At 41.4% G+C, this 23,563-nt stretch overlaps 2 protein-coding genes across 2 annotated transcripts; one reads left to right on the top strand and one right to left on the bottom strand.

Moving 5' to 3' along the window:
• Positions 1-2,998: 2,998 nt before the first annotated feature.
• LOC148314489 (uncharacterized) lies at positions 2,999-6,786 on the bottom strand. Its single transcript, XM_088287662.1, has 3 exons — positions 6,761-6,786; positions 6,607-6,719; positions 2,999-4,987 (listed from the first exon to the last, which is right to left on the bottom strand). The coding sequence occupies exons 1-3, from the start codon at positions 6,784-6,786 to the stop codon at positions 3,348-3,350; spliced, it is 1,779 nt and encodes a 592-aa protein (XP_088143788.1). The 3' UTR covers positions 2,999-3,347.
• Positions 6,787-19,848: 13,062 nt separating this feature from the next.
• On the top strand, positions 19,849-23,208 carry LOC148314488 (uncharacterized). Its single transcript, XM_088287663.1, has 2 exons — positions 19,849-19,994; positions 21,704-23,208. The coding sequence occupies exons 1-2, from the start codon at positions 19,871-19,873 to the stop codon at positions 22,858-22,860; spliced, it is 1,281 nt and encodes a 426-aa protein (XP_088143789.1). The 5' UTR covers positions 19,849-19,870; the 3' UTR covers positions 22,861-23,208.
• The last annotated feature ends 355 nt before the right edge of the window (positions 23,209-23,563 follow it).

Here is a 23,563-nt window from a genome sequence, read left to right as displayed (position 1 = left end):
TTTTCTCAGTTGGAACTGGCATGTCCGGCATTGCTTGCACTTTGGTTCTGTCTGGCACCACTCCATCTGCTGTGAGCTTGTCTCCCAAGAATTTCAATTCTGTAACACCAAACAGACATTTCTCTCGTTTTAGTTTAAGTCCATTCATTTTAACTCTTTGTAGCAGTTCCTCAAGTCTCTCATTGTGTTCTTGTTCCGTGTTTCCCCAAACAACCAAATCATCAATGTACACACGGGTTCCTTCCAGACCTTCTATGATTGACTCCATAGCTCTGTGAAAGATCTCAGGCGCAGACTTTATGCCAAATGGCAGTCTCAGAAAACAGAAACGCCCAAATGGTGTGTTGAAGGTGGTGTACCTGCTGCTTTCGGTGTCCAGCTTCACCTGCCAAAATCCATGCGTTGCATCTAATTTGCTGAAGTACTTAGCACCTGCCTTGTCACTCAGGATTTCTTCACGGTTGGGAATCTGATAATGTTCTCTTTTAATGTTTTCATTCAGATCTTTGGGGTCGAGGCAAACACGTAACTCTGGGAAGTTCCTCTTTTTAACACACGTGATGGAATTTACCCAGTTGGTGGGTTCTTCCACTTTCTCTATGACTCCTATTGGTGTCATTCTGTTCAGTTCCTTTTTTAATCTCTCTTTGAGAGGGGCTGGAACTCTTCTCGGGGCATGTACTACAGGTTTAGCATCTTCCTTGAGCTGTATTTTGTAAGGACAAGGTACGCTACCTTTGAAGACAGAAAAGTATTTGTTCACTATACTCTTACTACCTTCACTCGGCAACACTTTGTTCTTTTTATTGACATCCTTGCTGTTGATTTCGTAAATTCTTTTTATCAATCCAAGCTCTTCAGACGCCTTGTCTCCAAGGGTTGACTCCAGTCCACTTGGCACAATTGTGAACGTTAATTTGTGTTGTCTTCCCTTTGCTGTCACTTTTAGCCTACAACATCCCTTTGTTTTTATTGGCTGATTGTTGTTGGTTTTCAATTTCACGGCCTTGTTAGACGGTTGCGACAGCCAATCAGATCACGAGTTGTTTACAGTGAACCTTTTCGCTGGCCTTTTGCTGAGGGTGATGAACGCGTTTTGTGATTGGATACTCACTCGTGAGGGGGCAGCGCGATGCCGAATCAACACACTCGAAAGTTGTAATTGGCGGCCGTTCGAAAATCTAAAATATATTCTTGCTTTTTTTGAACCACAATGGCCGAAGGAGGGAAAAGTGTGGATTTAATTGCAGATACACTTGCAAAGACATTTTCAAGTCGGACCTTTCAAGAGAAGCTATATCGTCCAACACTCACTCAGTGGTGCGTAAGTGTGTTTCTGGATATTATTTGTCCAGCCGTGGTGTCATAAATGATGATATTTTGATGTGGATTCATTCAAGTAGGACGAAGTAGGAATTCCCTGAAGGCTCAGGTGTGAAATGCACTGAAGTAACTTAAAAAGTAAAAGTAAAAAAATTATGATTGTTTAAGAATGTGCAAGAAAGAACTCAATCTGATCGAAATTTTGTGCTTTGACAAATGTTGAAAATAATGATATTTTCCAGGAGGTATTTATTTCTTTGTTGTTTATTCTTTCAATTCTATACTTATTTCAATATTTGAGTATTATTTTTCTTTCAATATGTCGTATATTTTGTCTTTGAAGTGTGGGTCCTTGCTGCCTTCAGGAGAGGCAGCCGAGCAAGGCTGGATTGGTGATGGAAAAGAACAAAAGAAAGAAGAAAGATTTTATTCTCGTCACATGCTGATGTCAAAAGAAGTCTCCCCAAAAACGTGCGAGCCCCCTCTCAGACATTCCCTTCTTATAGGGAATGCCCAAATAGGACATGAATATCTAATTTTCCCTTGTTGCATATGCATTCCCATCACGCTAGTCTTCGGGATTTCCCTCCAAAAGTCCCCCAGAGGGAGAGCAGATGCGTCTCCCCGTTGATACGACCAGTCTACTCGTGACCACCTTAAATTACTTCCATACCCTGGAAGGTCACTGACCTGGCGAGAGAATTGCCCCCACCATAAACAATGCTCAGGCCTATTTTCTCTCAGGGCAGTATCTGGTTACATCGGAACTTCAGAACCAAGACTGGTCACTTCTGTGAGCTCCAGTCCCTTCATAGTTTCATAAAGAGAATTACTTCCCATATCTAAATTAGGCCATTTAAAAATACACAACTTTTTTTTTTATTTATTAGAATTTATATTTAAGCTTGTTTATGTAATAATACAATATTTATTCAATTATTTTAATGTTAAATTATATCAATATTAATTTAAACCTTTTTATTTGACTCTTGAATATTTCTGAACAAATTTGTTCATTTGAATATGTATGCAATTTAAATTATTCCATCCATCCAGCCATTTTCTGCCGCTCATCCGGAGTTGGGTAATTGAATTTATTTAATATATAAGTATTTTTTATATTTCAATATTTATTTCAAGATTAGGACTCTTCTCATTGAGTTCAATAGTTATAAAATGTTTTATATTTCATATTAATTGAATTAGGTCTGTATGTGGTTGCCAATTTTAATATTTCCCTATTTCATTATAAAAATAATCCAATATATAAAAAATATAATAGAGCATGAACAAAAATATTTAGTATATTTGACAAAATTATACGTTTTTTCCCGAAGTAAGATTCTGCTTAGCAACAAACCCCAAACGCTTGATAGAGCTCAACCTGGAAAGAGGTTTTAGCTAGTCAGAAATTTATTCAGAAAGCGAAATATTAAATGTATGTGAGGGGATATTTGAAGAGTTTGAGTTTTGTTCAATGGACCATACATATACGAGCCAGCCAAACACTGCGAGAAAACCAGCGCTGACTCCAGTCGCCATCAAGTTGCCAACTCCTGACATTCCAGAACCTTTGAGAGAAACTGAGACTGCTTGCGTTTCTCTTTCTTGTTCTTTTTCGAGTTCAACTTCTAGATCTATTTTTCACCTTTTCACACAGCGAAATGAAGGCCAGTTGAGCAAGTGGAACAAGTAATTTTATTGATAGTGGAAGGCACCGATTTCATAAGCACCGTTTCTTCTCACACCTGTACCATTAAGTAAAAAGACAACTGAAAAGCATAACGTTAACAAATGTTATTCCAGGCAAAGGCAATTAATTTCATTTACATCTTGATGTAAAATCACAAAAAAAAGATCATCATCACACAAACACATTGATAATTCTGACTCTGATCCCATTGGCTTAATGTCAATAAAAGAGCTTTGCAAAATTAAATTTTTCACATTTTATTCAAAATCACAATTACATCTTACCACTCAGAGTCAGTTCCTTCAGTTTTTTGTTTTCTTTTTTTTAAGCTTCAAGGATCGCTGCTTTTCTCACCAGCACAATTGTGACTCTCAGCACCCTGTTTAGTGAAGAATTTTTTAGCACAAACGCTGCAACTCAATGGCTTGTCTCCACTGTGCGTTCTTGTGTGGCTTCGTAAATGCGACTTTCGAGAGAACCTCTTGGCACAAACTGAGCAGGAAAAAGGTTTTTCTCCACTGTGTGTTCTTGTGTGGCTTCGTAAATGCGACTTTCGAGAGAACCTCTTGGCACAAACTGAGCAGGAAAAAGGTTTTTCTCCACTGTGCGTTCTTGTGTGGCTTCGTAAATGCGACTTTTGAGAGAACCTCTTGGCACAAACTGAGCAGGAAAAAGGTTTTTCACCACTGTGCTTTCTTGTGTGACTTGTCAAATTTGATTTTAGAGAAAAGCTTTTACCACAAACCAAGCAGGAAAATGGTTTTTCTCCAGTGTGTGTTCTTGTGTGGCTTGTTAAATGAGACTTTCGAGAGCAACTCTTGCCACAAACTGAGCAGGAAAAAGGGTTTTCTCCACTGTGTATTCTTGTGTGGTATGTGAAACTTGATTTTAGAGAAAAGCTTTTACCACAAACCAAGCAGGAAAATGGTTTTTCTCCAGTGTGTGTTCTTGTGTGGCTTGTTAAACCTTCCTTTTGAGAGAAGCATTTTCCACAAACTGAGCAGGAAAAAGATTTTTCACCACTGTGTGTTCTTGTGTGAATTATTAAATGAGACCTTCGAGAGAAACTCTTGCCACAAACTGAGCAGGAAAAAGATTTTTCTCCACTGTGTATTCTTGTGTGGTATGTTAAACTTGAATTTTGAGAGAAACTCTTGCCACAAACTGAGCATGAAAAAGGTTTTTCTCCAGTGTGTAATCGTATATGTGTTTTTAAATTTGACTTGAAAGAAAAGCTTTTGCCACAAACTGAGCAAGAAAAAGGTTTTTCTCCAGTGTGTGTTCTTGCGTGTTCTGTTAAATTTGCCTTTAGAGAGAAGCATTTTCCACAAACTGAGCAGGAAAAAGATTTTTCTCCACTGTGTGTTCTTGTGTGGATTGTTAAATGAAACTTTCGAGAGAAACTCTTGCCACAAACTGAGCAGGAAAAAGGTTTTTCTCCACTGTGTATTCTTGTGTGGTATGTTAAACTTGAATTTTGATCGAAGCTTTTGCCACAAACTGAGCAAGAAAAAGGTTTTTCTCCACTGTGCGTTCTTGTGTGCCTTACTAAATGAGACTTTCGAGAGAAGCTTTTGCCACATACCGAGCAGGAAAAAGGTTTTTCACCACTGTGTGTTTTTCTGTGCCCTTTTAAAGACAGCTTTGAAGTGAATGAGTCAGTGTGACATGCCCTTTCACCTTTGGCTTGCCCATCATCATCATCATCATCAGCGTGTGATAATGTGTCCTCATTATGTACTTGTGATGGTCCCCAGTGGTCTTCATCAACTTCTGTTGTCACGAGATGACTTGAACTGCTGCTTGTAGGCTCCGCCCCTCTGTTGTCCTCACACTCATCCTTGTTTTCATCTTCAGTCTTTATAGGGTCAACGTTCACTGGTGACTTGTTGATCTCCTCCTCCTCCTCCTTTTTGATGTGAGTCAAGTCTGGCTCCTCTTTCACAGAACGGAGATCGTTTTCACTGACGTCTGCAGGACACAAAAAGACAAACACACATCATTTGGTTTGGTCAAGTCAAGTCAAGTCAATTTTATTTGTATAGCCCTTAATCACAGACAGTCTCAAAGGGCTTTACATAGCCACAATCGACATCCCCGATCTTAACCCCCAGAAGGGCAAGGAAAAACTCACAAAACCTCATTAGGGGAAAAGTGAGAAACCTTGAGAAGGGACCACAGATGGGGGAATCCCCCTTCCAGGATGACCAGGCTGCAATGGATGCCAACTGGGCAACATTTGACACATACAATGATGCTATGCAATGATAGATGAGATAATATAAGAGTCAATTGAATGAAGCGCTGCAGGAAGATGACTTCAGTGGAGTGCGTCCTCATCCAGGGCCGTAATATCCATGGAAGCATATCCGAAGATGAGCCTTCGATCTTGTACCAGTCAGTTGGTGTAAATTCAGATCAAACCTCATGCGGCGACTTTGTCTTATATTGTTTCTACCGTGCTACCTTGACTTGTGCCTGCCGCACACGGAGCAATGCGTGGACCCCAACTTGGACCGGACCATGGGGTCATTTCACAAAATTACGTCCTACGATGTAAACCTCCCTTTAGCAGCACAACCGTGATAAACGAGCATTTAAAAAGGAAGCATGTTGCGGCTGATGCCCGATTTCATTCCTGACATAGTCACAGACGTTTCTGGAATATGTATTCAACTAAGATACACCATAATATTTTAAGAGTTCACTGAATCATTTTGGAATTGCAATGATGCTTAACAGCCATAGGGTGTCAGTAATGAGTAACAAAGTAACACAAGACCTCCCACTGATACATCATGATTGTCATTTGGATAAATTACCAGGAACTATGAGTTGTGGGGGTGATGCAAACCACCTGGGCCACAGGAACTTTATTACCAGGAACTAAATGTTCCTGGACTTGTAGGTAGAAAAGGGGGTTGTGACGTTCAGCCTTTTTGAGACCATCGTAAGACAAAGATGCAGATGCATTCCTTGCAGCATGCGCTTGTTCACTGATGAGAACCGTGCAACCTTGGATGGATGCATTCAATGTATTTTAAATGTTTGGATGGGGTGAAACTACGCACACGTGCACAAAACAGTGCAGGGCCACCCGAGGTTCATTGACTCTCACCCGACCAAGCCAGTACAAAGTTAATAAATAAGAAAAGACCGATACGTACTTGACTTTAAAAAAAAAAAAACTTAATATTTTGCGTTTTATTCACTAAAATTGATCAACCGCCATTGACGTTTTTGCGGCAGTGTGCACATTTTTAGAGTCAGGCGGAATTGCTTCCGTAAGGAATTGCTTGAACAAAATATAAAAACCAGAAAATGTTTTGTTATTTTAAATGTAAATTTTATACTGGGAAAAACATGGAGTTCACCCCCCACTATTGGTTATTCTTTGGCATATATTTTCTGCACTGATTTCATTTGACATAAACAATTGCTCAGCAGACCTGCAAGTAAAAGGCAATATTTAAAGATAAAACGGCAAGAACCTTGAACGATTTCCCCAAACAACTTAATGTTGTGATGCACATTTTTAACGATAGAAAGTCGTTCTTTACAAAGCAAATGAGAGTAAGACGTCTACAAACCTGCTTTGAGTGGCACAACACGAGGCTGGTTGCAAACTTCGTCCAGCAGTTGAAGATGTTGCTCGTTCTCTTCTTTTATTCCACAAAGTTCCTCTTTGTTCTTGGGTGTTGTTCTTTCACACATTTTCAAATGATAATTCCAAAAAATGCGCACTTGATCTCTGCTAGGCGATGAGTCATGTGCCTCTTTTCGTTAGCGGCTAGCTAGCTAACAAGCTAAGCTAACTACGCCGAAAAGCATCAACGCGCGAAGATGAGGTTATCGGGACACAAAGACTTAATGAATTATGTCGTAGTCCTTTAGAGTAGCACTGGACATCCTTTGAGAAAATTACAGTCAGTTCCACACTAAATCAGAAGAATTTAGCTGTGGGTGTTTTTGTTCCGGTGTGGACGGGTCGGTGGATGTGGTCGAGGTCCTTCGGAAGCTGCGCGCTTGCTAATGACGTCATGCTTTAAGCACGTATTTTTCAAATATATTTCTTTGCCTCTGTGTTTGTTTTTACACCTGACTATTCTCTTTTAATATTTATTCTATGTAATATTTTAATTCGGTTGATAAAAACAATTTAACAAAATAACTAAAATAACGCCATTAAATCGAGTCAGCTCCGACATCACTTCCCCCTATGCCCGGAGAAGCAGCTGCTGGAACAGCAGTGGGAAGGTTACGTTTCTCCTACCGAACTTGCAACAATGCTGTGGTTCAGTCGGGCTGCAAGATTGTATGAATATAATGTCTGCACATACTAGCAGTGCTTCTCAATTATTTCACACCCGCCCCTACCAAGAAGAAAAAGATTCGCGCCCCCCCACCACCAATTTTTTTTCTGTCTTTGTATATTGAGATTAGATTGTCAATAAAATATCCCTTAACTAACCTACATTGATAAGAAATATAGTTTCGAGAACTATTATCGTGAGGATCTCGAAACTCAGTACTCTGTTGTGAAAATATTGATGAGATGACAAATATTTGTCATGTCAAGTCATTATCCACACGGCTTATCCTGAACAGGGTTGCGGGAGAGTGCTGGAGCCAATTCCAGCTGACTTCGGGCGAAAGGCACACTCCACCCTGAACTGGTCGCCAGCCAGTCACAGGGCAGACATAGACACCGTCACTGAGAGGGAACTGAACCCACGTTGCCTGCACACAACTCAGGCGAGTGTACCACGACACCATCAGTGACATGATAAATATTTACTAATACGTTTTTTGCCCAAAACTTTAAAACATTAACAAACAGTTATTAATACGTACAGACTATAGAAAAGACAAAAAGAAGAGCCAGGGGGATTTTAAACAAAAATTCTATATGAATAACAAAGCAACAGCTTTAGTATTGTTGGAGTAGAGTCACCGTGGAAATGAGAAGTACCGTATTTTCGCAGTCATAAGGCGCACTTAAAAGTCCCAAATCTTCCCCTAAACTAACACAGCGCCTTATAAGGCGACTGCGCTCAATATATGGACAAAGTATCACTCGCGACCATCAACCCTTTTACTCATTGGGCTGTTCGGAGTGCATGTTAGCACACCCTGCTGGACAAAGTGTGAGTCATCTTTGCTTCAAAGTGACCATGACTATACATTATGTGACTATGGTGTTTGGGTGATGGTTTAGGAGAAAGCTGGACAAAAGGGCAGCTGTCCACAATGTTGTAGTCTGTCTTATCATTTGTTATTGCAAGCAAGAAACGTCCCAGGTTTAGACAACAGACAAAAAGCCCAAAGCATGACAGCACATCTCTCTAAACAGCCAGATATGATGCGCGTGTTTTAGCGACGCTGTGACGACACCAAAATTGCTTTATCTAAACTGGTTATTGAAGGACCAAAAGTCTCAGAAACTGCGTATGCAAATGGAGCGCATCCCTTCATGATATGCTAATTTGCAACAGAGCGACTAGCTACACGTAGCGTGAGAGTTACGGACGCGACAGCCACCAAATGAACGACGCACTGTTTACTCACCCTCTGCTCCTCCAAAAGTGCAACGATGTCCTCCGACACTCCTCGGCCACGCAAAAAGTCGCTTGGTGACGACATATTAGGACTTTCCAAAGGCATACACACCATGCTCTGACATTTTCATCCCACAATGCATTGCTCCATGACAAAAAGTCAGAATTCTCACTTTAAAGTCAGAATTCTCACTTTAAAGTCAGAATTCTGAGATTAAAGTCAGAATCCTTCCAATCTTTTTTTTTCTCATTCATGGCCCTAATCCTCTTCCGTACAGACGAGTACAATCGAAAAATGGCGCTCTGATCTCAGCCCAGCCTCAAATTTTATACGTTTTCTATGTCAAGGGTCATGTAGTTTGAATCGGTCGTCCTTGCTCCTTCCCCCGGCCCGGTCCACATTCCACGTCCAAGGCTGACCTTCTCAGGCAGGCGGCAGTCTCTCCGTCTCTCCTGCTCACATTCCCCTGTAATCTCGTCAGTGTACAGATTGTGTGGTGTATGTTTTCCCAGATCAAATTGTTATGTTTTTTGGTGTTCTTGATAGTGTCCCTGTGACGTCCTCCCCGGCCCAACTTGATATGTTTGAATCTTCGATGGCCTATGTGGAGAATGTGTTTTGTCGTATTTGTCCATGAAGTGCGATCTGGTTTGTCATCAGTTTGACCTGAGCAGACTGAATCTGTTTGTTCTGAATGAAAGTGTGGGTCATGAAAATACTATGTGTGCAATTTTGAGGTCTTACATTTAAACTAAGTCATATCAATTTAGCATATGAATGCATCAGTAAACACCATGACTACAATCCCAGTCAATCTTATCGATGCACTGTTCTTCTACTTTCATTTGATAAATGCTTTTTGTTTAATCAATGTTTAACATATTCAGTAAATATGAACCTGCTAAATTAAATAATTGACCTTCTGTCCCGTAAGTGTTTAATATAATGCCAGCAATCGAAATACAATCCTTCAATATTCATGTCCGGTGTGGCCATTCCCTATAAGAAGGGAAGGCCGGAGAGAGGGGACACCTTTCCCTTTTTTCTTTTTGGGGAGACTTCTTTTGACATCAGCATGTGACGAGAATAAAATCTCTTTCTCGCCAAAATGGCTGTGTCAGAGAATTTTTTTCCATCACCAATTCTGCCATGCTCGGCGACCTGTCCGGAGGGAAGCAGAGCCAGACCCACACATCAACAACAAAATATACCACATTTTTGGCATTTTGCTCCATTGAGGGTCTCGGGGTGCTGGGGCGCAGGCGTTCAACAGCCGGCCGGCTGAACTTTCGGTGAGATGCTTTTACTCACAATGGGTGTTGTGCGCCTGAGTCCAAGCGGTCGCGGCTTTTGGGGACGTTAAAGAGAGCTTGTGCGTGTGGGTCTGCTGGCTGATTGGTCATGGAAAATGTCCCTGTGTTAGTTTCAATTATTGTTTAAACAAGAGGCCTCTATAAATGATTAAAACATTCAAAGATGTCAAAGTAACCACACTATGAAAGAACATTAGAAAAAGTATGAAAAAATAAATAAATAAATGGGAAAAAAATGATAAGAACTAAGTAAATAGGGACTTAGTGCGGGAGAAATGTGCAGAAGATAAAGAAAAGAAAGGTCTAGTCAGGGTTCGCGGTTAACTTTAAAAACTGCTTGCCCATAGGGCAAGTGCCACTAAAATTTGACTTGCCCGAGTGGCCAAATTACTTGCCCGACTTGGGCAAGTGACAATATTTTTTCTCGAAGAATAAAATGTTTATGGTTGTAAAATGTGCGCCACAAATGTAAATAAACATATAATCTGATAAGCATAAATTAATCTTGTTTTCATCATCAACCATGAAACCCTACTCACAACAGCATGTATCATGCTGTGCAGTTATTGAAAATGTTAATTGTAGTTTTAATAATTAACAAATCTGCATGTTAAATTGGGAAAATTATGTTACAGCAATCCAGATTATCAATTTTAAGTCCAGGAGAGCGTATTAATTGAGGAATCACATGAGTAAATTATGAGTGTGGGAAATTTGTGTATTCCTTTAAGACCAGTGCCTGTGGCGCTGCCTCCATAAGTTTCATAGCATAAACAGAAGACAGTCACTGACACTATGTCAGGTCACGTCATGGAGCAAATGAATTAACAGCCAATAATCAAATATGACTCCCTTCCTTACTCGCAACTGAATTGTCGACTTAAAAATATTCGAGGTATTTTTGTCATGTCAGAGGAATCCGAAATGTTCGGATTTGAACGAACTTGTCGCCACTTGTAAACATGCGCAGAAGGTAAGAAAACTTCCGGCTGTCAATTTTCGGCCGAAATATCGTCGGTTTTTGTTGTGTTTTTCAAACTTCAAATGAGGATGCGACTACAGCGAGTTCCAATACTGCGGGATTTATTGACGTCCACTTTAACTCGACTTTCACTGAACTAACTGATCCCCGTAGCGCCCGCCCATTGCCCCCAATAAGGCCAATGGACCATACCACAACATAAGGGGGTGTCTGGGTTAAACCATCACCATACAGTGCACACAAACGGATCACACCACAGTTTTCGTCGAAATTAAAGATATTTGGTTGCTTTAAAAAATGCTTGCCCGGTCAGGCAAGTTGCCCATAATTTTACCTTGCCCGTGGCCAGATTTCACTTGCCCCGGGCAATCGGGAAGCGGTTAACCGCGAACCCTGGTGGTGCAGCTAGACATGAGAAACCTCGACCGAATCGCCTGTAATAGGATGCCAGCCCAAGAAAGCTCTTGCTGGGAGTCGTCCAGTCCCTCACGGCTCGCACTTTCTCCTCCAAAGTGCTAATGTCTTCCCTTCCAACTTTGTGTCCCAGGAACTCAAGCTCTCTTCTCATAAAGCAGCACTTGTCAGGGTGAAGCTTCAGACCTGCAGTGGAAATTCTTTGTAAGACCTGTCGCAGGGCCTCCAAGGCTGCATGGAAAGAGTTCCCATGGAACAGGATGTCATCCAAATAGACCAAACAATTCTGTCGGGGGATGCCAGCCAGCACCTTGTCCATAAGCCGCTCAAAGGTAGCAGGTGCATTACACAGGCCGAAACAGAGAACTTGAAACTGCCACAACCCCCTGCCAGTACAGAAAGCAGTCTTTGACCTGGCTTCAGGGCTGAGGGGCACCTGCCAATATCCACTGCGCAGGTCTAATGAGGAGAACCAGGACGATCCAGACACCATATCCAGATTCTCATCAGTAGATAGGATTCTTTCTTGGTCACGCTGTTTAAGGGTCTATAGTCCACACAGAACCTTTTCTTCACTGTCTTTTTTTTTTTTACCATGACAACCCCTGAGGCCCAAGGGCTGACAGATGGCTCAATGATGCCAGCTTTCAGCATCTCCTCAATTGCGCTGTCCGCATCTGCCTGATGTGCAAGGGGAAGGCGGCGGGGGCGTGCTTTGATAGGTCGTGCATCCCCCGTGTCAATTTGGTGCTGCACCAAGTCTGTTCTGCCCACCTCCTCTTCTGTCAGCGCAAAAATGTCCTTAAAGTCCCACAACAGTTGCCACAGCTCCTCCTGTTGCTTGGGTTCTAAACCATCACTGTTGCGCTTCCACACTTCGCGCACTGCCGTCAATCTGTCCACTCCACCTGTCATGGACCACGGGGCCGGGGGAGAGGAATGCTCATCAATGTGGGCATCTGATGTGGGTGGAGAAGTCATAGGAGCCAGCGGTTCATGGGTGGGATCAGACTCCTGCTGTGCAATGGCTGCGCTCGACGTCGGAAGGAATGACTTTTCAGGCTGTGTAGGGCGCACCATTTCAACTGTGGGACGTCTTGGAAAAGCCAACGTGTTCCTCCCCAGGTCAAGCACGCACTGAGCTGTTCGTAGAAAGTCCAGTCCTATGAGCCTTCCCTTCTTATGTGGAAATGTAAGATAAATTGAGGATCACATTGACTTAAAGTAACTTTATGTAATCAGTTTTGTGTATTTATGATCATGTTTATATACACTCATTAATATTTGCACACACACATACTGACATTTATGTTATAGCACACACGCACAGCTGGAACACACATGCACACGTTGCTTTAACTACACACAGACACAGTATCCTGAAGATGTGTTTAGTTAAAGTAACCTTTACACCGTGAGTTGTCATGTTATGCTTGCTGTCTCCTGATGATTAGTTATTGATGTTTTCTGTCTTCTGCTGATTAGTTTAGTCTAAAACAGACCACCATTGTAAATTCATCTCCTGTATTCTGGTGATTTAGTTTAGGCTAAACAGACCTTCATTGTATTCTAATTTCTTGTGATTCTTGAGTCAAACTAATAAAAGCCGAGCCGGTGAGAAGAGGAGGAGAGAGGAGTTGCATGGAGCGGCTGCGAGCAGGCGAGCTGCTGCTCGCGGCCTCTCTGTCCCACTCTTTTCCCCCGCCGGCGGTGAAAATTAACAACGGTGTCTGGTTCAATTTTCGGCCGAAATATCGTCGGTTTTTGTTGTGTTTTTCAAACTTCAAATGAGGATGCAACTACAGCGAGTTCCAATATTGCGGGATTCATTGACGTCCACTTTAACTCGACTTTCACTGAACTAACTGATCCCCGTAGCGCCCGCCCATTGCCCCCGATAAGGCCAATGGACCATACCACAACATAAGGGGGTGTCTGGGTTAAACCATCACCATACAGTGCACACAAACAGATCACACCACAGTTTTCGTCGAAATTAAAGATATTTGGCTGCTTTAAAAAATGCTTGCCCGGTCGGGCAAGTTGCCCATAATTTTACCTTGCCCGTGGCCAAATTACACTTGCCCCGGGCAATCGGGAAGCGGTTAACCGCGAACCCTGAGATGGTAGCCAGGTTTTTGATTTTGTGTGGCCTTGACCAGAACACGAGTCATCACAGGGTACGTATCTGAACAGCGTATCTCTTGCTACGTACCAGCAAAACCGTCGGGCCCTCCACACAACGGTACGCCTCGATCCTTACTGTGTTCCATGCCACAAAGTGCCCAATACGATATGTGGAAGCGCGCTGCTCTTCATTATTTCTATTTTCAGCTCATGATTTTCCTGCTAAAATTTACACCCTGGCCAGGGTCTGTGCTCAAACTGAGCTTATTCACGACTATGTTGTCTATAGCTATAATTGTACACTTCTTATTTCTCATCTCTTTAAGCACTAGACCTTTCTTTTCTTTATCTTCTGCACATTTCTCCCACACTCGTCCCCATTTACTGAGTTCCCATCATAATTTTTTTAATCATTTATTTATTTATTTATTTATACATTTCCGTATGTTCTTTCACAGTGCGGTTACTTTGACATCTTTTAATGTCTTAATCAGTCATGATATTGGCCTCTTGTTAAAACTATAATTGAAACTAACACAGGGAAATTTTCCATGACCAATCAGCCAGCAGACCCACACGCACAAACTCTCTTTAACGACCCCAAAAGCCCCGACCGCTTGGACACAGGCGCACAACACCCATTGTGAGTAAAAGCATCTCACCGAAAGTTCAGCCGGCCGGTTGTTGAACGCCTGCGCCCCAGCACCCTGAGACCCTCAATGGAGCAAAATGCCAAAAATGAGGTATATTTTGTTGTTGATGTGTGGGTCTGGCTCAGCTTCCCTCCGGACAGGTCGCCGAGCATGGCAGAATTGGTGATGGAAAAAGATTCTCTGACACAGCCATTTTGGCGAGAAAGAGATTTTATTCTCGTCACATGCTGATGTCAAAAGAAGTCTCCCCAAAAAGAAAAAAGGGAAAGGTGTCCCCTCTCTCCGGCCTTCCCTTCTTATAGGGAATGGCCACACCGGACATGAATATTGAAGGATTGTATTATGATTGCTGGCATTATTTTAAACACTTACGGGACAGAAGGTCAATTATTTAATTTAGCAGGTTCATATTTACTGAATATGTTCGACATTGATTAAACAAAAAGCATTTCTCAAATGAATGTAGAAGTACAGTGCATCGATAAGATTGACTGGGATTGTAGTCATGGTGTTTACTGATGCATTCATATGCTAAATTTATATGATTTAGTTTAAATGTAAGACCTCAAATTTGACCACATCGTATTTTCATGACCCACACTCTCATTCAGAACAAACAGATTCAGTCGGCTCGGGTCAAACTGATGACAAACCAGATAGCACTTCATGGACAAATACAATAAAACACATTCTCCACATAGGCCATAGAAGATACAAACATATCAAGTTGGGCAGGGGAGGACGTCACAGGGACACTATCAAGAACACCAAAAACATAACAATTTCATCTGGGAAAACATAGACCACACAATCTGTACACTGACGAGATTGCAGGGGAATGTGAGCAGGAGAGACGGAGAGACTGCCGCCTGCCCGAGAAGGTCAGCCTTGGACGTGGACCGGGGGAGGGAGCAAGGACGACCGATTCAACCTACATGACCCTTGACATAGAAAACCTATAAAATGTGAGGCTGGGCTGAGATCAGCGCGCCATTTTTCGATTGGACTCGTCTGAGTACAGTTTCTCATCAGATTAAGAAAAAGCCGCCCAGATACTATTTCCTGAACTCCAGAAATCGAAGAAACTAAAATATCGCAACTGTAATCAGTTGTTGTTGAGTCTTTATTTGACCCTTTTCTTCTTGAGTACAAAAAACGAACACGCTATGGAGTAAGTTTGGCTTTGAAGATTCATTTACTAAATGTTTCTCATTTTCTCGGTGGCTCAACTCCAACAGTGGATATAAAAATACACTACATCTGTCTGTCAGCATAGTTTTGAGACATGACAAACTTAATTTCTTTCACAACGTATAAAAAACTGGAATATGTAAAATGTTAAATAATCAGTTCAAATTTTAAACTGGGAAAAAAAACACGGAGTTTACCCCCCACTATTGTTTTTTCTTTGGCATCCATTTTCTGGACTGATTTCATTTGGCATAAACAAATGTTCAGCAAACCGACAAGTAAAAGGCAATATTTAAAAATAAAACGGCAATAACCTTGAACGATTTCCCCAAACAACTTAATGTTGTGATGCATATTTTTAACGATAGAAAGTCGTTCTTTACAAAGCAAATGAGAGTAAGACGTGTACAAACCTGCTTTGAGTGGCACAACACGAGGCTGGTTACAAACTTCGTCCAGCAGTTGAAGATGTTGCTCGTTCTCTTCTTTTATTCCACAAAGTTTCTCTTTGTACTTGGGTGTCGTTCTTGCACACATTTTCAAACGCCAATCTCAACAAATCCGCACTTGATCTCTGCTTGGCGATAACTCGTGAGCTTCTCTTTGTTCGACGAGACGAATGAAAGATGGCGTCGTCTTTTCAGAGTCGCACTGAAAGAATTTCCTCCGAGAAAATGGCAGTCTGTTCGGCACGAAAACCGAAGAACAGGACACACCCCGCTGTGATTTGATTGGCTGCTGGCTTTGTGGAGCACTGTCACCAACTCACCGACAGATGTCGCCATTTGCGATGCAAATCATTGTTATCTTCTTCGAAACAGAGAAAAAACGTAAGATTTAAACCGTATGCACATGAACAAACATTTTAGTTCCCAAATATGAACTTCAGCGATGTATTGAATTTGACTTTTGTTGCTGGTTTTGTTTATACATCTGACACCATGTTGTTGGTTGGATAGTATTCCAAATGTATTTCCCTATTATTAACAGTTGACATGATAAAGTGATACTTTATGTCAACATATTTGCCTTTTTACAGGGTTTTTCACCAGGTTGTGATGTGATTGCGAATTTTAAATGAAAATATGTCACTCTTTTATTACTTAACTGTTATTGTGTTTGAAAATGATTTCGGTATTTATTTAAAGTACTGTAATATTTCATTATTCGTTTCAGTATTTATTAAACTACAATAATTCACTATTAATTTCAAGATTCATTGATCTGTTTTAGGAATAATTTAGTATTCAATGTTTAATAGTTACAGTATTTACTTTTTAAATTTTTGTTTCCCCATTTTGTTCAATCTTAATCTTATGGAAAATTATTTTGCAAGCACCAACACAAGGTTTTTAAAGATAACGATAAAGATGTCCTTCAATAGTCCCACAATGGGGAAATTTGCAGTGTTACAGCAGCAAAGATATAGATCACACCGAGGCGGTGGTGCAATGTAGCCGTTAATGTATAACATTTGCAGCAGACATTCAGAAAAAGCAAACCTATGCGAATATACACAGTATATACGTAAACACACAAATCCCCATGTGTATATACACACTTACATCCCACAACATTTACAAGTGTAAGGAAACACTCCGAATGTCTGTCTATGGTACAGAGGGAAAATTAATAAAATGCTGCAATGATAAAAAAAATACTGCTGTCATAACCCGTGTCGGTCATGTCAGTGTTTTTGTTATTATTTTCTTCACCTTCCTGCCAAGTGCTCATTCTGTTTATTTAGTCAGCTGAGTGGGGCGTTCCCTCCAGCACTCGTTCCCCACCAGCCACGCACCTGTTCCCCGTTACCCTCACACATCTGATGCCCATCTGCTCCCCTAATTACTGGACTATTTGAACACCTCACTCCGACAACTCATTGGCGGTGCATTGCTCCGTTACGGACTGTCACCACCGCTCTCTGATCTCGTTCATGCACTTGTCCTCGCCCCCGCTCTCGCCCCCGCTCTCGCCCCCGCTCTCGCCCCCGCTCTCGCCCCCGCTCTCGCCCCCGCTCTCGCCCCCGCTCTCGCCCCCGCTCTCGCCCCCGCTCTCGCCCCCGCTCTCGCCCCCGCTCTCGCCCCCGCTCTCGCCCCCTAGCATTTGTCCCTGTCCTTGCTCCTCACTCTTGTGATCCAGTTTGCCACGTTAAGTTCGTCTTTCTTATTTTGCACCCTGCCCCGTTGTCTGTCATTATTTTGGTCCCCTAATAAATTGCTTAAGTTACACCTTCTCCAGCTTCCTCGCATTCTGGGTCCACCTCCTCCTCGCCGACCGGCGACCCTGACAACTGCAATGATAAGACGACTGCAATAAATGAAGGATTGTATTATGATTGCTGGCATTATTTTAAACACTTACAGGACAGAAGGTCAATTATTTAATTTAGCAGGTTCATATTTACGGAATATGTTAAACATTGATGAAACAAAAAGCATTTATCAGATGAAAGTAGAAGCACGGGTCACAAGAATAACTGGGATTGTAGTCCTGTTTTCTGATTTATTATATTTTTCTCATATGCTAAATTTATAGTACTTAGTTTAAATGTGTGAACTTTATTGAAATTTTGGGTAGTGAGAACAAATTTGCACACATAGCATTTCCATGACTTGCATTCACATTCACAGCACTTCGTGGTCAAATACGACAAAGCACATTCTCCACATTGGCTGTAGAGATGCAAACATACCAAATTGGGCACTGGAGGACTCACGCAGACGCTATAAAAAAACACATTCTGAAAGACGGAACAATTGGAGATCAGAGCACATGCATATACGCATGCATAAACACAGACACACCCTTACACCTGCACATACACGTATACCTGCATATACATGTGCACATACACACGCACACATGCACACCGACAAGATTCCAGAGCAATGCCAGCTGGAGAGACGGAGAGACTGCCAGCCGGAGAAGGCCAGCCTTGGCGTGCCAGTCTTGGGGACCAGACAGGAATCAACTATCCAGACGATGACTAACCTGGGGAGGACCTTCCCTTGGACGTGGACCCGTGCCGTGGGAGGGAGCGAGGACGACCGATTCAACTGATTCAACCTACATTACTCTTGACATAAAAAACTCCTATAAAAACTGAAGCTGGGCTGAAAGATGGTGCACATTTTTTGACTGTGCTCGCCCGAGTGCAGTTTCTCGTGAGATTAAGAAAAAGCCACCCAGATATCTGTCTTTGTACTATTTCCTGAACTCCAGAAATGGAAGAAACTAAATATCGGAACTCTAATCAGTTGTTGAGTCTTTATTTGACCCTTTTCTTCTTGAGTACAAAAACCGAACACGCATTGGCGTAAGTTTGGCTTTTAAAAGTTGATTTACTAAATACTTCTCATTTCCACGGTGACTCAACTCCAACAATACTAAAGCTGTTGCTTTATGTTATTCATATAGAATTTTTGTTTAAAATCCCCCTGGCTCTTCTTTTTGTCTTTTCTATATTATGTACGTATTAATAACTGTGTTTGTTAATGTTAATAAAGTTTTTGGCAAAAAACGTATTAGTAAATATTTATCATGTCCCTGATGGTGTAGTGGTACACTCGCCTGAGTTGTGTGCAGGCAACGTGGGTTCAGTTCCCTCTCAGTGACGGTGTCTATGTCTGCCCTGTGACTGGCTGGCGACCAGTTCAGGGTGGAGTGTGCCTTTCGCCCGAAGTCAGCTGGAATTGGCTCCAGCACTCTCCCGCAACCCTGTTCAGGATAAGCGGTGTGGATCATGACATGACATGACAAATATTTGTCATCTCATCAATATTTGCACAACAGAGTACTGAGCTTCGAGATCCTCACGATAATAGTTCTTGAAACTATATTTCTTATCAATGTAGGTTAGTTAAGGGATATTTTATTGACAATCTAATCTCAATATACAAAGACAGAAAAAAATTGGCGGTGGGGGGGGCGCGAATCTTTTTCTTCTTGGTAGGGGCGGGCGTGAAATAATTGAGAGGCACTGCGAGTATATGCAGACATTATATTCATACAATCTTGCAGCCCGATTGAACCACAGCATTGTTGCTTCGTTCCGTAGGAGAAACGTAACCTTCCCACTGCTGTTCCAGCAGCGGCTTCTCCGGGCATAGGGAGGAAGTGACGTCGGAGCTGACTCGCTTTTGTGGCGTTATTTTAATTATTTTGTTACATTTTTTTATCAACCGAATTAAAATATTACATAGAATATATATTAAAAGAGAACAGCCAGGTGTAAAAACAAACACAGAGGCAAAGAAATATATTTGAAAAATACGTGCTTAAAGCATGACGTCATTAGCAAGCGCGCAGCTTCCGAAGGACCTCGACCACATCCACCGACCCGTCCACACCGGAACAAAAACACCCACCGCTAAATTCTTCTGATTTAGTGTGGAACTGACTGTAATTTTCTCAAAGGATGTCCAGTGCTACTCTAAAGGACTACGACATAATTCATTAAGTCTTTGTGTCCCGATAACCTCATCTTCGCGCGTTGATGCTTTTCGGCGTAGTTAGCTTAGCTTGTTAGCTAGCTAGCCGCTAACGAAAAGAGGCACATGACTCATCGCCAAGCAGAGATCGAGTGCGGATTTTTTGGAATTATCATTTGAAAATGTGTGAAATAACGACACCCAAGTACAAAGAGGAACTTTGTGGAATAAAAGAAGAGAACGAGCAACATCATCAACTGCTGGACGAAGTTTGCAACCAGCCTCGTGTTGTGCCACTCAAAGCAGGTTTGTAGACGTCTTACTCTCATTTGCTTTGTTTCGAACGACTTTCTTTCATTAGAAATATGCATCACAACATTAAGTTGTTTGGGGAAATCGTTCAAGGTTATTGCCGTTTTATTTTTAAATATTGCCTTTTACTTGCAGGTCTGCTGAGCAATTTTTTGTCAAATGTAATCAGTGCAGAAAATATATGCCAAAGAATAACCAATAGTGAGGGGTGAACTCCATGTTTTTCCCAGGATAAAATTTGAACTCGTTTAACATTTTACATTTTCTGGTTTTTATATCTTGTTCAAGCAATTCCTTACGGAAGGAATTCTGCCCGACTCTAAAAAATGTGCACACTGCGGCGAAAACATCAATGGCGGTTGATCAATTTTAGTGGATAAATTAAATAAATATTACGTTTTTTTTTTTTTAAATGAAGTACGTATTGGTCTTATTTATTTATTTATTAACTTTGTACTGGCTTCGTCGAATGAGAGTCAATGAACCTCGGGTGGCTCTGCACTGTTTTGTGCACGTGTGCATAGTTTCACTTCATCCAAACATTTAAAATACATTTAATGCATCCATCCAGGGTTGCACGGATCTCATCAGTGAACAAGCGCATGCTGCAAGGAATGCATCTGCATCTTTGGCTTACTATGGGCTTAAAAAGGCTGAACTTCACAACCCCCTTTTCTACCTACAAGTCCAGGAACATTTAGTTCCTGGTAATAAAGTTCCTGTGGCCCAGGTGGTTTGCATCTCATAGTTCCTGGTAATTTATCCAAATGACAATGATGATGTATCAGTGGGAGGTCTTGTGTTCCTTTGTTGCTCATTCCTGACACCCTTTGGCAGTTAAGCATCATTGCAGTTCCAAAATAATTGAGTGAACTCTTAAAATATTATGGTGTATCTTAGTCTAATTTGAATATGTATTGGATAACGTTAAAATATACAGTCATTATTCAAATATGTCAACATGAAAGTCAGAGTGAAAGTGTTGTTGCTTAATGCTTATGTGAAGGGATTTTGTCTCTTCAAACATAATTTTGTTTTAAATTTGATTTAGAAACAGAAATTTTATTTAAAAAAAGGAAAAGGGGGAATGTCGGAATGTACTAGCAGGATAAATGTCATTTTGGGTAAAAAAAAAACAAACAAACGTAAATCATGCAATAAATAGCCACTCCGATTCCAGGGCCCCTTTAATTCTTTTACGGATCCAGATTATAATGGAATCAAAAAGTACCCACGATGAAACTATCTCTAAATGCAAAATGAAATACTTGTAAACATATTTCACTTGAAGGATTCCTATTTTATCGATGACATTATGTTGCGATGGCCCCCAGTGGTCTGCATCAATATGTTCGGGTCCCACAACAGGTGTTCCATCAGACGCACACAAGAGCCTGTGTGTGCTAACTTCAGCTCGCTTCCAGAAACGTCTGTGACAATGTCAGGAATGAAATCGGGCATCAGCCGCAACATGCTTCCTTTTTAAATGCTCGTTTATCACTGTTGTGCTGCTAAAAGGAGGTTTACATCGTCGGACGTAATTTTGTGAAATGCCCCCATAGTCCGGTCCAAGTTGGAGTCGCACGCATTGCTCCGTATGCGGCAGGCACAAGTCAAGGTAGCACGGTAGAAACATTATAAGACAAAGTTGCCGCCTGAGCTTTGACTTGACCAAACCAAATTTGTCTTTTTGTGTCCTGCAGACGTCAGTGAATACAATCTCTGTTCTGTGAAAGAGGAGCCAGACTTGACTCACATCAAAAAGGAGGAGGAGGAGATCAACAAGTCACCAGTGAACGGTGTCCCAATCAAGACTGAAGATGAAAACAAGGATGAGAGTGAGGACAACAGAGGGGCGGAGCCTCCAAGCAGCATCTCAAGTAGTCACGTGACAACAGAAGGTGATGAAGACCAATGGGGACCATCACAAGTACATAATGAGGACACATTATCAGATGCTCATCACGATGATGATACTTATGATGATGATGAAAATGATGATGATGGGCAAGCCAAAGGTGAAAGGGCATGTCACACAGACTCATTAACTTCAAAGTTGTCTTTAAAAGGGCACACAAAAACACACACTGGAGAAAAACCCTTTTCCTGCTCAGTTTGTGGCAAGAGTTTCTCTCAAAAGTCGCATTTAACAAACCACACAAGAACACACAGTGGAGAAAAACTTTTTTCTTGCTCAGTTTGCAGTAAATGCTTCTCTCCAAAGTCTTTAGTAAGGCACACAAGAACACACACTGGAGAAAAACCTTTAATCTGCTCAGTTTGTGGCAAAAGCTTCTCTCAAAAGGCACAATTAACAAGGCACACAAGAACACACACTGGAGAAAAACCTTTTTCCTGCTCAGTTTGTGGCAAGAGTTTCTCTCATAAGATAAGTTTAACAAAACACACAACAACACACAGTGGTGAAAAACCTTTTTCCTGCTCATTTTGTGGAAAATGCTTCTCAAGAAAGACATATTTAACAGAACACACAAGAACACACAGTGGTGAAAAACCTTTTTCCTGCTCAGTTTGTGGCCAAAGCTTCCTGTATAAGTCAACTTTAACAAGACACACAAGAACACACAGTGGTGAAAAACCTTTTTCCTGCTCAGTTTGTGGCAAGAGTTTCTCTCAAAAGCAAGATTTAACTAAACATAGAAGAATACACACTGGAGAAAAACCCTTTTCCTGCTCAGTTTGTGGCAAAAGCTTCTCTGTAAAGTCAAATTTAGGAATCCACACAAGAACGCACAGTGGAGACAAGCCATTCAGTTGCAGCGTTTGTGCTAAAAAATTCTCCACTAAACGGAGTGCTAAGAGACACGATTGTGCTGGTGAGAATAGCAGCGATCCTTGAAGCTTAAAAAAAGAAAACAAAAAACTGAAGGAACTGACTCTTTGTGGTAAGATGTAAATGTGATTTTGAATGAAATATGATAAATTTAGTTTTGCATAGCTCTTTTATTGACACTAAGCCAATGTGATCATTGCCAGAAGAACCATTGTGTCTGAGTGATGATTTTTTTTTTGTGTGTTTACTTCAAACATGTAAATAAAATTAATTGCTTTTGCCTGGAATAACATTTGTTAACGTTATGCTTTTCAGTTGTCTTTTTAATCGTACTTAATGGAAAAGGTGTGAGAAGAAACTGCTTATGAAATCGGTACCTTCCACAGTCATCAATAAAATCACTTGTTCCACTTGCTCAACTGGCCTTCATTACGCAGTGTGAAAAGGTGAAAAACTAAACTAGAAGTTGAACTATAAAAAGAACCAGAAAGAGAAACGCAAATCGGCTCAGTTTCTCTCAAAGGTTTTGGTATGTCAGGAGTTGGCAACTTGATGGCGACTGGAGTCAGCGCTGGTTTTCTCGGTGTGTTTGGCTGGGTCGTATATGTATGGTCCATTGAACAAAACTCAAAGTCTTCAAATATCCCCTCACATACATTTAATATTTCACTTTCTGAATAAAAGAGATAGAAAATAGGCCTGAGCATTGTTTATGGTGGTGGCAATTCTCTTGCCAGGTCAGTGACCTTCCAGGGTATGAGAGTAATTT

Source organism: Idiotropiscis lumnitzeri, unplaced genomic scaffold (assembly GCF_059441095.1).
Source record: "Idiotropiscis lumnitzeri isolate Australia: NSW breed Sydney's pygmy pipehorse unplaced genomic scaffold, RoL_Ilum_1.0 HiC_scaffold_282, whole genome shotgun sequence".
NCBI lineage: Eukaryota > Metazoa > Chordata > Actinopteri > Syngnathiformes > Syngnathidae > Idiotropiscis > Idiotropiscis lumnitzeri.
This window is presented reverse-complemented; position numbering and strand designations above follow the sequence as displayed.

Coding starts and splice junctions, on each gene's coding strand:
- LOC148314489 (XM_088287662.1), bottom strand. CDS start 6,786: ATGACTCATCGCCTAGCAGAGATCAA. Junction 6,720..6,760: donor CATCGCCTAGCAGAGATCAA/GTGCGCATTTTT, acceptor AATGTGTGAAAG/AACAACACCCAAGAACAAAG. Junction 4,988..6,606: donor TGTTGTGCCACTCAAAGCAG/GTTTGTAGACGT, acceptor TGTGTCCTGCAG/ACGTCAGTGAAAACGATCTC.
- LOC148314488 (XM_088287663.1), top strand. CDS start 19,871: ATGTGTGAAATAACGACACCCAAGTACAAAGAGGAACTTTGTGGAATA. Junction 19,995..21,703: donor TGTTGTGCCACTCAAAGCAG/GTTTGTAGACGT, acceptor TGTGTCCTGCAG/ACGTCAGTGAATACAATCTC.